This window comes from Cheilinus undulatus, linkage group 20 (genome assembly GCF_018320785.1).
Source record: "Cheilinus undulatus linkage group 20, ASM1832078v1, whole genome shotgun sequence".
Taxonomy (NCBI): Eukaryota; Metazoa; Chordata; class Actinopteri; order Labriformes; family Labridae; genus Cheilinus; species Cheilinus undulatus.
Window position 1 is genome coordinate 1,701,904 of NC_054884.1, and position 14,711 is coordinate 1,716,614.

The 14,711-nt window shown below is 37.2% G+C and overlaps 1 protein-coding gene across 16 annotated transcripts in view; it reads left to right on the plus strand.

Moving 5' to 3' along the window:
- myocd (myocardin) overlaps nucleotides 1-14,711 on the plus strand; it is a 246,061-nt gene that overhangs the window by 174,808 nt on the left and 56,542 nt on the right. For 3 of the 16 annotated variants that reach the window (XM_041815365.1, XM_041815362.1, XM_041815366.1), the window contains exon 1: nucleotides 6,607-7,000. The exons of 12 other annotated variants lie outside the window; for them this stretch is intronic. In XM_041815365.1, the coding sequence (XP_041671299.1) occupies nucleotides 6,946-7,000 (55 nt within the window). In that variant the 5' untranslated portion in view covers nucleotides 6,607-6,945. Of the gene's footprint in view, nucleotides 1-6,605; nucleotides 7,001-14,711 lie in introns of those variants that run through there. One more of the 16 variants, XM_041815358.1, reaches the window with a different exon arrangement.

The following is a 14,711-nucleotide window of genomic DNA, read 5'->3' on the forward strand; positions in this document are numbered from 1 at the left end:
CTGTCATAATTTTAAGTTTATGAAACGTTACATCCTTGCTTTTAATAGATGTTTTAATCCTTTTAAGTTCATAAACCATTCCATCCTTTCCTTTCATACATGTTGTCATCTTTTTAATTTATGAAACATTCCATCCTTCATTTTAATACATGTTGTCATCCTTTTAATGTTCATGAAACATTCCATCCTTGCCTTTCATATATGTTGTCATCATTTTAAGTTTATAAAACATTCCATCCTTGCTTTTTAAAGATGTTGTCATCTGTTTAAGTACATAAAACATTCCATTCTTCCCACTTATAAATGTTGTCATCCTTTAAAGTTGGTTTAACATTCCATCTCTGCCTTTCATACATGTTGTCATCCTTTGAAGTTCATGAAACATTCCATTCTTGCCTTTCATACATGTTGTCATCATTTTAAGTTCATTAAACCTTCAAACCATTCATTTCATACATGTTGTCATCCTTTTAATGTTCATGAAACATTCCATCCTTGCTTTTAATAGATGTTGTCATCCTTTAAAGTTTATGAAACATTCCATCCTTGCTTTTTATAGATATTGTCATCCTTTTAAGGTCATAAAACATTCCATTCTTGCCTTTCATGTATGTTGTCATCCTTTTAAGTTTATGAAACGTTCCATCTTTGCTTTTTATAGATGTTGTCATCCTTTGAAGTTCATAAAACATTCTATCCTTGCCTTTCATATATGTTTTCATCCTTTTAAGTTCATAAACCATTCCATCCTTTCCTTTCATACATGTTGTCATCTTTTTAATTTATGAAACATTCCATCCTTCATTTTAATACATGTTGTCATCCTTTTAATGTTCATGAAACATTCCATCCTTGCCTTTCATATATGTTGTCATCCTTTAAAGTTTATAAAACATTCCATCCTTGCTTTTTAAAGATGTTGTCATCTGTTTAAGTACATAAAACATTCCATTCTTCCCACTTATAGATGTTGTCATCCTTTAAAGTTGGTTAAACATTCCATCTCTGCCTTTCATACATGTTGTCATCCTTTGAAGTTCATGAAACATTCCATCCTTGCCTTTCATACATGTTGTCATCGTTTTAAGTTCATTAAACTTTCCATCCATTCTTTTCATACATGTTGTCATCCTTTTAATGTTCATGAAACATTCCATCCTTGCTTTTAATAGATGTTGTCATCTTTTTAAGTTTATGAAACATTCCATCCTTGCTTTTTATAGATATTGTCATACTTTATAGGTCATAAAACATTCCATTCTTGCCTTTCATATATGTTGTCATCCTTTTAAGTTTATAAAACATTCCATCCTTTCCTTTCATACATGTTGTCATCTTTTTAAATTATGAAATATTCCATCCTTTATTTTAATAGATGTTGTCATCCTTTTAATGTTCATGAAACATTCCATCCTTGCCTTTCATATATGTTGTCATCCTTTTAAGTTTATAAAACATTCCATCCTTGCTTTTTAAAGATGTTGTCATTTGTTTAAGTCCATAAAACATTCCATTCTTCCCATTTATAGATGTTGTCATCCTTTAAAGTTGGTTAAACATTCCATCTCTGCCTTTCATACATGTTGTCGTCCTTTGAAGTTCATGAAACATTCCATCCTTGCCTTTCATACATGTTGTCATCATTTTAAGTTCATTAAACTTTCCATCCATTCTTTTCATACATGTTGTCATCCTTTTAATGTTCATGAAACATTCCATCCTTGCTTTTGATAGATGTTGTCATCTTTTTAAGTTTATGAAACATTCCATCCTTGCCTTTCATACATGTCATCCTTTTAAGGATATACAAATTTCCATCTTTTCCTTGCGTATATGTTGTCATCCTTTTTTTTTTTTTTTTAAAGGTTTATTTTTGGGCATTTTGTGCCTTTATTTGATGGAGGACAGGATGGTGGATAGAGTCGGAGACGGGGAGGAGGGCAGGGAGGGACATGCATTGGGGGGCCGCCTGCGTGCATGGGGCGTGCGCCATATTCATTCTGCCACCTGCGCCCCATCCTTTCATACATGTTGTCATCCTTTTAATTTATGAAACATTCCATCCTTGCTTTTTATAGATAATGTCATACTTTTAAGGTCATAAAACATTCCATTCTTGCCTTTCATATATGTTGTCATCCTTTTAAGTTTATGAAACGTTCCATCTTTGCTTTTAATAGATGTTGTCATCCTTTGAAGTTCATAAAACATTCTATCCTTTCCTTTCATACATGTTGTCATCTTTTTAAATTATGAAATATTCCATCCTTTATTTTAATACATGTTGTCATCCTTTGATGTTCATGAAACATTCCATCCTTGCCTTTCATATATGTTGTCATCCTTTTAAGTTTATGAAACATTCCATCCTTGCTTTTCAAAGATGTTGTCATCTGTTTAAGTACATAAAACATTCCATTCTTCCCACTTATAGATGTTGTCATCCTTTAAAGTTGGTTAAACATTCCATCTCTGCCTTTCATACATGTTGTCATCCTTTGAAGTTCATGAAACATTCCATCCTTGCCTTTCATACATGTTGTCATCGTTTTAAGTTCATTAAACTTTCCATCCATTCTTTTCATACATGTTGTCATCCTTTTAATGTTCATGAAACATTCCATCCTTGCTTTAAATAGATGTTGTCATCTTTTTAGGTTTATGAAACATTCCATCCTTGCTTTTTATAGATATTGTCATACTTTTAAGGTCATAAAACATTCCATTCTTGCCTTTCATATATGTTGTCATCCTTTTAAGTTTATAAAACATTCCATCCTTTCCTTTCATACATGTTGTCATCTTTTTAAATTATGAAATATTCCATCCTTTATTTTAATAGATGTTGTCATCCTTTTAATGTTCATGAAACATTCCATCCTTGCCTTTCATATATGTTGTCATCCTTTTAAGTTTATAAAACATTCCATCCTTGCTTTTTAAAGATGTTGTCATTTGTTTAAGTCCATAAAACATTCCATTCTTCCCACTTATAGATGTTGTCATCCTTTAAAGTTGGTTAAACATTCCATCTCTGCCTTTCATACATGTTGTCGTCCTTTGAAGTTCATGAAACATTCCATCCTTGCCTTTCATACATGTTGTCATCATTTTAAGTTCATTAAACTTTCCATCCATTCTTTTCATACATGTTGTCATCCTTTTAATGTTCATGAAACATTCCATCCTTGCTTTTGATAGATGTTGTCATCTTTTTAAGTTTATGAAACATTCCATCCTTGCCTTTCATACATGTCATCCTTTTAAGGATATACAAATTTCCATCTTTTCCTTGCGTATATGTTGTCATCCTTTTTTTTTTTTTTTAAAGGTTTATTTTTGGGCATTTTGTGCCTTTATTTGATGGAGGACAGGATGGTGGATAGAGTCGGAGACGGGGAGGAGGGCAGGGAGGGACATGCATTGGGGGGCCGCCTGCGTGCATGGGGCGTGCGCCATATTCATTCTGCCACCTGCGCCCCATCCTTTCATACATGTTGTCATCCTTTTAATTTATGAAACATTCCATCCTTGCTTTTAATAGATGTTGTCATCCTTTTTTAAGTTCATAAAACATTCCATCCTTGCCTTTCATATATGTTGTCATCCTTTTAAGTTTATGAAACATTCCATCCTTGCTTTTCAAAGATGTTGTCATCTGTTTAAGTACATAAAACATTCCATTCTTCCCACTTATAGATGTTGTCATCCTTTAAAGTTGGTTAAACATTCCATCTCTGCCTTTCATACATGTTGTCATCCTTTGAAGTTCATGAAACATTCCATCCTTGCCTTTCATACATGTTGTCATCGTTTTAAGTTCATTAAACTTTCCATCCATTCTTTTCATACATGTTGTCATCCTTTTAATGTTCATGAAACATTCCATCCTTGCTTTTAATAGATGTTGTCATCTTTTTAAGTTTATGAAACATTCCATCCTTGCTTTTTATAGATATTGTCATACTTTTAAGGTCATAAAACATTCCATTCTTGCATTTCATATATGTTGTCATCCTTTTAAGTTTATGAAATGTTCCATCCTTGCTTTTAAGAGATGTTGTCATCCTTTGAAGTTCATAAAACATTCTATCCTTGCCTTTCATATATGTTTTCATCCTTTTAAGTTCATAAACCATTCCATCCTTTCCTTTCATACATGTTGTCATCTTTTTAAATTATGAAATATTCCATCCTTTATTTTAATAGATGTCATCCTTTTAATGTTCATGAAACATTCCATCCTTGCCTTTCATATATGTTGTCATCCTTTTAAGTTTATAAAACATTCCATCCTTGCTTTTTAAAGATGTTGTCATTTGTTTAAGTCCATAAAACATTCCATTCTTCCCACTTATAGATGTTGTCATCCTTTAAAGTTGGTTAAACATTCCATCTCTGCCTTTCATACATGTTGTCGTCCTTTGAAGTTCAGGAAACATTCCATCCTTGCCTTTCATACATGTTGTCATCCTTTTAAGTTCATTAAACTTTCCATCCATTCTTTTCATACATGTTGTCATCCTTTTAATGTTCATGAAACATTCCATCCTTGCTTTTAATAGATGTTGTCATCTTTTTAAGTTTATGAAACATTCCATCCTTGCTTTTTATAGATATTGTCATACTTTTAAGGTCATAAAACATTCCATTCTTGCATTTCATATATGTTGTCATCCTTTTAAGTTTATGAAATGTTCCATCCTTGCTTTTAGGAGATGTTGTCATCCTTTGAAGTTCATAAAACATTCTATCCTTGCCTTTCATATATGTTTTCATCCTTTTAAGTTCATAAACCATTCCATCCTTTCCTTTCATACATGTTGTCATCTTTTTAAATTATGAAATATTCCATCCTTTATTTTAATAGATGTCATCCTTTTAATGTTCATGAAACATTCCATCCTTGCCTTTCATATATGTTGTCATCCTTTTAAGTTTATAAAACATTCCATCCTTGCTTTTTAAAGATGTTGTCATTTGTTTAAGTCCATAAAACATTCCATTCTTCCCACTTATAGATGTTGTCATCCTTTAAAGTTGGTTAAACATTCCATCTCTGCCTTTCATACATGTTGTCGTCCTTTGAAGTTCATGAAACATTCCATCCCTGCCTTTCATACATGTTGTCATCCTTTTAATGTTCATGAAACATTCCATCCTTCCTTTTAATAGATGTTGTCATCTTTTTAAGTTTATGAAACATTCCATCCTTGCCTTTCATACATGTCATCCTTTTAAGGATATACAAATTTCCATCTTTTCCTTGCGTATATGTTGTCATCCTTTTTTTTTTTTTTAAAGGTTTATTTTTGGGCATTTTGTGCCTTTATTTGATGGAGGACAGGATGGTGGATAGAGTCGGAGACGGGGAGGAGGGCAGGGAGGGACATGCATTGGGGGGCCGCCTGCGTGCATGGGGCGTGCGCCATATTCATTCTGCCACCTGCGCCCCATCTTTTCATACATGTTGTCATCCTTTTAATTTATGAAACATTCCATCCTTGCTTTTAATAGATGTTGTCATCCTTTTTTAAGTTCATAAAACATTCCATCCTTGCCTTTCATATATGTTGTCATCCTTTTAAGTTTATGAAACATTCCATCCTTGCTTTTTAAAGATGTTGTCATCCGTTTAAGTTCATAAAACATTCCATCCTTCCCACTTATAGATGTTGTCATCCTTTTAAGTTGGTTAAACATTCCATCCCCAGCCTTTTTATACATGTTGTCATCCTTTGAAGTTTATAAAATATTCCATCCTTGCCTTTTTATATATCCTTTGAAAGTTATGAAACATTCTATCCTTCCCACATATAGATGTTGTCATTCTAAAACATTCCATCCTTGCTTTTTATAGATGTTGTCATTCTTTTCAGTTTCTAAAACATTCCATCCTTGCTTTTTATAGATGTTGTCATCCTTTTAAACTTGTAAAACATTCCATCCTTGCTTTTTAGAAATGTTGTCAACTGTCATCTGTTTTGTATGTGGTCTGGTCTTGAACCAGCCCACTTTCACTGTGAAGCCATGCTGTTGTAACTCAGCGGGCACAGTGTGTGTAGAAAGACATGACCTGTTCTTGCCAACATGTTTTTTTTAAACCAGCTGTAAAGTGATCATTCCTGCTGTTACCGTGTATTTCTGCTGTAAAACCGTATTTCCGCTGTGATTATTTATTTCTGCTGTAAAACCGTATTTCCGCTGTGATTATTTATTTCTGCTGTAAAACCGTATTTCCGCTGTGATTATTTATTTCTGCTGTAAAACCGTATTTCCGCTGTGATTATTTATTTCTGTTGTAAACTGTATTTCTGCTGTAAGAATGGATGAGGGGGTTAGGACTTGTGCTGCTTCTGCACTAAAGGTTGTCATTTTCTTCATGTAGACTGAAAAGTTTTTGTTCCTTCTGTCTCAAGGCCAAAAGTGAAACTTCCCGCTCCCTCCTTCCTGGCTGTTCTGCCGCCCTATCAGCCTCTTTATCTCTCTCCCCGTCCCGCTCTCCCTCCCCCTCTAATGACAGCCAGCCGGGCTGATAGGCTGATATATTTACACTGGTGGCAAGGGAGGAAGAAGTCATCAGCCCGACCCTGTCCAGCCTCCGGGCTATGGTGGGTGGTGCTTAGAGGAAACCCTGCCTGGGTAGCCCCTCCCCTATCGGGGCATATCTGAGTGAGCTGTCCCAGGCCGGCTCAGAGTTCTCAGCTGGATGGGACCACAGCTTCTCCGGCCCCAGACTCACACTCTCCACAGAGAGCAGATACACAGCCACAGCGAGCGTGTGATGGTTTACTCTCACTCCAGTGTTCCTGCAGAGCTGTTGATGAGGCATCCCGGCTCAGCATCTCATCTCAGTGTGGCGTCCCGAGTCAGCCGTGGGGGCTTTTCTCCTGTCTGTGACTTTATTTTGCGACTTTTGAACACTGGAACTGTACTGTAAGCATTATGACTCTGCTGGGCTCTGAGCACTCCATACTTATACGCAGCAAGTTCAGATCAGGTAAGAAAAAAGCAAAAACACGGACCTTAGTGTCTGTTTATGCTGTCTGTTTATCCTGCTGGGCTTTACTCTCAGTTTGCATGCCAAAACTTTGCCTTACAGGCGATGCTGCTTCATTATGTCATTCATCTGTCTTCATCATCCAGTTGTGTCAACACCATTCGTTCTCCTGCAGAGATGCAAGTGTGCAATAAACTCTGATCATGTCACTTTACACTGGTACAGGTTAGGGCTGGGCAATAGATCAAACTTTTAAAATACATCAGTATGTATTACATTAACATGATTGGTAAATACTGATGTGTTGTTGTTAGCTTAGATGTAGAAGTAGATCACTCCATCACGAGATCACAAGATAACGTTTCATCTAAAAGGGGAATTATCATTTTATTTATTTTATCAAATCTAAGGAGCTTTTACTCTTTATCATGTTTGTCATGAATTGGTCTTCTGCTGTATACGCTCAACATTGAACAAATACATTGGTAAAATTAGAAAAAGCTAGCAAGAATGGGGGGTTATCTACACCAGTGGTGCCTGGTCTGTTTTGCCTTTTTCTTGGTCTTGCCTTTAAGTAAGTCTAGGTGTGCATTGGGAGTCTGTGCAACGTGTTACTGCTACAACTACACTAAACTAAGGAGGCTGTTTGCATGTTAAAGCGTCTTTTGTGCATGCACATGATGAATATGGTGGGCCTTAAGATTTTGGCTTGATTTGAGATGTACCGAGGGTAAAAAAGGAGTTCTAAAACCACCCTTAGGTTGCACAATGTTTAAATTGTACAAATTGGAAAAGTGACTGGAACTGTAAAGGAAAGAGGGTTTCCTAAACCAAAAGTCTAGAAGTGCACTAGGAATCAGTGCAACCATACGTTACTGCAAACTCCTGCACACTGTCTCAATTGCACAAATACGTTGGCAACATCTGAAGTGGGTGGCACTGGCAAAGAAGGGTTTTGCTTTCCGGTTTGTGCCACCTACTTTTCCAAATGTTGTCAATATATTTGTGCAATTTCTACATCATGTTTTTGTACAATTTAGGAAGGTGTCCAGGACTTTCATTTTTGTTGTCATGCTATCTAACAGGTTTTAATGTGTTTTAATTTTTACAAGAAAAATGTCAAGGTTTAAAATTCTGTTGTTGCGACAAAATATATAGATTCCTTCTGTACATCACTTTTAGACTAAAATAAAGAGATTTGTATCCAGTATTTCCATACAGCTGAAAGATATTAAGATAAATACCTTGTATGGTCAATCAGCTTAATGTATTGCTTTTCATCTGATTATCAAGATATACCCAAAGTTTTCCTGTATTTTTTTTGTTTTAGCAATTAGTTTCAAAAAGGGATATTTGTTGTGCATCGCCACTCAAACTATGTCGCCATCTAACTGTAAAAAATCATTATTTATTATGTCCTGCCATTTAACTTAATTCATCATTTGGCATTTAGCTAGAAAAAGACAAAAGTATATCTCATATTTTGCCAGTTTGTTTAAAGTATTCAGATTAATATGAATGTTAGTGTTTGGAAAAACAAACATAGATGTATTAGTCTGGTATCGCCATTAAGCTTACAAGCTATCAGATAAATATTGTGTATCTCATTTAGCCATAAAAATACTGTGTACATGTTGTGACTTGTTGTTCATCTTTGAATTATCATGATAATATTTGGTTTCACTTTTCGGCTCAAAGCAAAGGTGCATGTTCATACTGCTAACTTTATGGTGCATGTTCATACTGCTAACTTTATGGTGCATGTTCATACTGCTAACTTTATGGTGCATGTTCATACTGCTAACTTTATGGTGCATGTTCATACTGCTAACTTTATGGTGCATGTTCATACTGCTAACTTTATGGTGCATGGTCATACTGCTAACTTTCATGGTGCATGGTCATACTGCTAACTTTATGGTGCATGTTCATACTGCTAACTTTATGGTGCATGTTCATACTGCTAACTTTATGGTGCATGTTCATACTGCTAACTTTATGGTGCATGGTCATACTGCTAACTTTCATGGTGCATGGTCATACTGCTAACTTTATGGTGCATGGTCATACTGCTAACTTTCATGGTGCATGGTCATACTGCTAACTTTATGGTGCATGGTCATACTGCTAACTTTCATGGTGCATGTTCATACTGCTAACTTTATGGTGCATGGTCATACTGCTAACTTTATGGTGCATGGTCATACTGCTAACTTTATGGTGCATGGTCATACTGCTAACTTTCATGGTGCATGTTCATACTGCTAACTTTATGGTGCATGGTCATACTGCTAACTTTATGGTGCATGGTCATACTGCTAACTTTATGGTGCATGGTCATACTGCTAACTTTCATGGTGCATGGTCATACTGCTAACTTTCATGGTGCATGGTCATACTGCTAACTTTATGGTGCATGGTCATACTGCTAACTTTCATGGTGCATGTTCATACTGCTAACTTTATGGTGCATGGTCATACTGCTAACTTTCATGGTGCATGGTCATACTGCTAACTTTATGGTGCATGGTCATACTGCTAACTTTCATGGTGCATGTTCATACTGCTAACTTTATGGTGCATGGTCATACTGCTAACTTTATGGTGCATGGTCATACTGCTAACTTTATGGTGCATGGTCATACTGCTAACTTTCATGGTGCATGGTCATACTGCTAACTTTCATGGTGCATGTTCATACTGCTAACTTTATGGTGCATGGTCATACTGCTAACATTTATGGTGCATGGTCACACTGCTAACTTTCATGGTGCATGGTCATACTGCTAACTTTATGGTGCATGGTCATACTGCTAACTTTATGGTGCATGGTCATACTGCTAACTTTATGGTGCATGGTCATACTGCTAACTTTATGGTGCATGGTCACACTGCTAACTTTATGGTGCATGGTCACACTGCTAACTTTATGGTGCATGGTCACACTGCTAACTTTCATGTTTGTGTAGTTTGGGTCCATGTTACCCACCCCTAGATAGCTGATCTCTTCCCTGTACCCTGTCAGTGAGAGACGGATTTATTTCTTGGGCGTGTTTTTTGATGTTCTTCGTCCTCCTCCTCCTCGTTAAATCTCTACATGCAGGGTGACGTCCCGGGCAGGTTGGTGCACTTGCTCTGTGCCAGCCGTTAACCTGCTGCGGAGGGAAAGCAGCGAGACGCCGTGTGCTCACTGATAAAGGGAGATTAGAGCGTGGAGAGGAGTCAGAGGTTATCTTAATAAGGCTGAATTAGATGCTGATGTCTCTGTGTGAACCTGGGCATTTTAACCTCCTTTAACAGGCAGCAGCTGGTCTTCTTTCTGCACTTTCTCTGCCTTTATTTTGAAGATCAGTGTGTGTTTGTGAAGTGTGTAGTCTGACCAACACTGCCACCTCCCTGAGGAGCCTGTAACTGATGGAAGAACTCCAGCTCTGGACTCTTTAAATCTGCATGTAGACGCAGCACTCCTCTCTGCTGTGAATGAAACAGCTCCACTTTCCTCAACTTTTCCTTGCAGCTGTAATTGCGTTCCAGGGTAAATGAGGCTTTTCCTCTGAGTTGTTTAGAGCAGATTGGTGGGGTGGGAAATGACCCCCCCCCCCAGTGCTCCAGGAAACATGACGAGGTGGCGTTCAAAAGCAGCACGAGGTCTGAGTTAACATGTAGTTGTTTATTTCTTTCACATTTGAGCAACACTGTCTTTAAAGTAGTGTAAAACCTTAAATTCAATATAGATGCCAAGTTTAGCATCACCATACACAATACGGCTGAAGAAAACATTTGCTTTAGGTTTATTCAGGTGTGTAACTGCGTTACAGGGACATGTTAGGAGATGATTCAGTAGGTTGAGTTTCCTCTGTGTGAAGGTTTTGTGCTGAGTGTGCTGAACGGACAATAAAGCATAGGACTGAGAGATGAATGCACTGATTTAGGCCTTAAAGGCTGTGATTAATGCATTAATGCTGTCAACCCTAGTAATACAGCTTACATATCAACCTTGGCCTATAGTTAGTGAAGTGCAGGGGTCATCAAGTATCTTTGCACAAGGACCAGATTCAGTCTGGACAGAAACTCTGGGGGCTGGACTTTCTAATACACAAAAATTAAATCAATATTTTGGTCTGGTGAACATATTTGTATCTTCTTTCAAAACACAGAACATTTTTAGGCATTACCAGTGAGATCAATCCCTGTTATCTACCATGCAGCAGGCCACAAGGAGACAGGCCTGACAACAGAATCCAGAAAATCCCAGAGGAGGAGTCCTCCACAATCGTGGTTTAGCACCAGTATTAACTCATTTTAACCCCTTTTTGCCTCTTTAACACAATTTTTGCCATTCTTTAACCCCCTTAAACCACTTTTCCTGCATGTTTTGTCCTCTTTGTGCCCTCTTATCCATTTTTTTGCCACTTTTCTTCTCTTTTTGCTATTTTTTAACCTCTTTTCTTTACAGTTTTTCAACAGTAGTTGCAACTTTAAACCATTTTTTGCCACTTTTCACCCACTGTTGCTATTCTTTAACCTCATTTTGCAACTTTCCTGCTGATTATTCCCCTTGTGTACAGTGTTAATTTCGTCAACTTAAAACTAGACTAAAATGTCATGTAGTTTTCATCAGACATTCAAAATCTGTGATATTTCTCCACTGTGGGTAAATCTGTCAAAAAAACAATCCATCTGTATCTATTCTTCCTCTCAGCTGTAGAAAGCAGGGACCCCAGGTTTAGCAGAGAACACACTACCATGATTTGGTACCAGATTTAGACAAGAGAATAAATGCTTGGACTAAAAGTAAAGACTAAAATGTGAGGACTTTTTATGGATTAAAACTAGACTAAAACTAAAAAAGCATAGAAATAACTAAAATGTGACTAAAGCTAAAATGCATTTCATTTAAAGACTAAAACTAAGACTAAAATTACAAATAGCTGTCAAAGTTAACACTGCTTGTGTGCCACTCTTGAACACATTTTTTTACTAATTTACCTGGCTATTTTTGCTGTATTTTTGCCACTTATAACCCATTTTGATACTTTTCCCCTCTTTAACAATTTTTTCCACATTTTAGCCCCTTTTCACCACTTTATCTGGTCATTTTAGCAGCACTTCTGCCAACCTCAACTCTATTTTTAAATATCTACTAATTATGACAGTAAATATCAGAAAAAAACAGATCTGATGTTAAGTAATTCTCAAACTATTTCGACATGAATTGTTCGTGGGATGGATTTAACAGCTGCAGAGTTTAAAGCCAAAGGATACTCTTAATATCTTCTTTTCTGAATTTAATGATCCTTCGGGGCCAGACAGGAAGCTTTGGGGGGCCTGATATGGCCCCCTGGCCACCAGTTGATGATCAGTGGTGTAGTTAGTGGGTAAGTGTCAGCTGTGGTGTAGAAAGATCTCTGAGTAGTCAAGTAAAGAACGATACGAGCTCTGATTTATTTATCATATATATCAGGCTAAGCTAGGGTTGTATTATTTGAGTCAATGCTACTAACACTCAGATTTACCTTCTAGTGATGGGAATTGTGGCTCTTTTCAGTGATCTGGATCATTTGGCTCAGCTCAGGTAAGGGGGCCAGTTCTTTCAGCTCCCACTCAGCTCTTCAGCTTGGAACCAGTTTGGCTTCATTTGACCTGAAAGTTTTAGCACTGTAGTGGAATATGACTGATCTTTGAGCTGGTGTTTTACTCCAACTATGCTTCATTTTTTAAATTGATAAAAATATCGTGTAATTATTTTGTGATAGCACCTTGCAGGTCAGATGAAATCTGCTGACCGACTTAAACGTTAATGCTACACCATCAAGCATGAGTTCTAGTAGTGTGGAGGAAAATCATCCCCACGAATCAATCACACAAAACACAGACACACATGTATTAAAATAACAGCGTTAGTTATAATGATATTTAGCGGCTCTCAAACAGGATCCCAATTTTATCGTTCACATCAGAGAGCTGGCTCTTTGAACGAGCTCGTCCATGAATGACCCATCACTATTGCTTTCAGCATTAGCCCTGTAGGTGAAGTATGCTCACACGCTCTGACAGCCTGCTCTCTTCTTGACAGCAAGCATGACTTTCAGCACAAAGTCTGCTTCAGTCAGTGTACATGCAAACACGCTCAAGCACTGGACCTGTGTCCGCTTGGAGAGGTGGTCTCCGATTCAAGTGGACTCTGGAGTGGTGCACATGAGTCGTGAACACCACACCCCATTATAGGATAGAGTGGCAGCAGCTTTTCTACATGCACAGTGGAAATGATCAGAATCTAGTCGACAGATGGTCTGTTAGGACTCACCTTATGGTTGTCAGAAAGTGGAGCTACAAAGGCAACCCTAAATGTCTCCTGGATGGATTCCTTTGCCAGTATGAAACATACAATCGTAGTTCAGGTCACCTGAGTGGTTGCACTGGTTACTTCTTCTTTCTTCCTCTTGGCAGATTTGCAAATCAGCTCCGTGATTGCCTCCACCCTCTATGTCTGACTGAGAACATATGCAGGTGTACTGATGTAAAAGCAGACCAGGGTGCAGGACAAAGCAATCATACCTGATGTGAAAGCACCCTGAATGACTAGTGCACGCCTAAATGATGACTGAGCGGCTTATTTGGCTACCTTGCCTACGATGCTGAGCTGTAAGAAACATTGTTCGATTCTGTCAGCCTTGATATAAATACAGTATAAATATAAATAAGGAATATAAATCACCACAGGACGTAAGCTGCAGTCTCTTTTTCTGAGTCTACTAAAGGCAGAAACAGTTTACACTGCCTCGGTCTGGTCTGCAGGTCTCTGTATCACAGACCACTGAGGGCTGTGAGGTGGATGATAGCAGGAAGGCAGCTGCACTTTTGGTCATGACTGCACATGTTGCGTCATTTTTAACAGATAGATCTGCATGTAGGCCGCAGGCATCTTTTAGATGTATTTAAAGTGCACCAGTGGTTCTCAACCTTGGGGTGGGGACCCCCTTGGGGGTCATGAGACACTGAGAGGGGGTCTCAGATGCTCTAAAAAACTAAGAATATTTTTGAAATTCAATCATCAATCATCCATAAATAAGTTATTCACTTTCAGTATAGTATCTTGAAAAAAATCAATTTGTGTTTTTATTCATCAAAAAAATGTGTTTGTTTACATTACAAACATAGAAATTAAAGGGTTAAAAGATATGACAGTTATTAAGTATTTGGTATTTTTGTTAATGGCACAAGTTGATGAAACAAGAAAAAAATCAAACAATTAAAAATAAACTAATATAGCTTTTTTATTTACAGTAATAACCCCCCACACATTTATGCACACTAGGAGGAAAATGAGGCAGAAATTTGTAGGGATACCAGAGGGTTAACCCCCTTTCACCATTTGATATGCTCATGTTGCCAGTTTAACCATTTTCTGCCACTATCTACCTATATTTTCTTTCTCAGTTAACCCATTTTTGCCAAATTAAAGCAATTTTAGCCACATTTTAACTCTTTTTTTACCACTATTTGCAACTGTTTTTGCCAATTTAACCCGTTTTTGCCTTTTTTTGCCATTTTTATCTAATTTTGCCAGTTCTAACCCGTTTCTGCTACTTTTAAAAATCCATTTTCACCACCTTAAAACCATTTTAAATATGAAATATAGATATCACAGCTTAACTTTAAAATGGACCATGGTTTTGCTGATCTCCTTGGGCTCCCAGTTTGGCTGGGT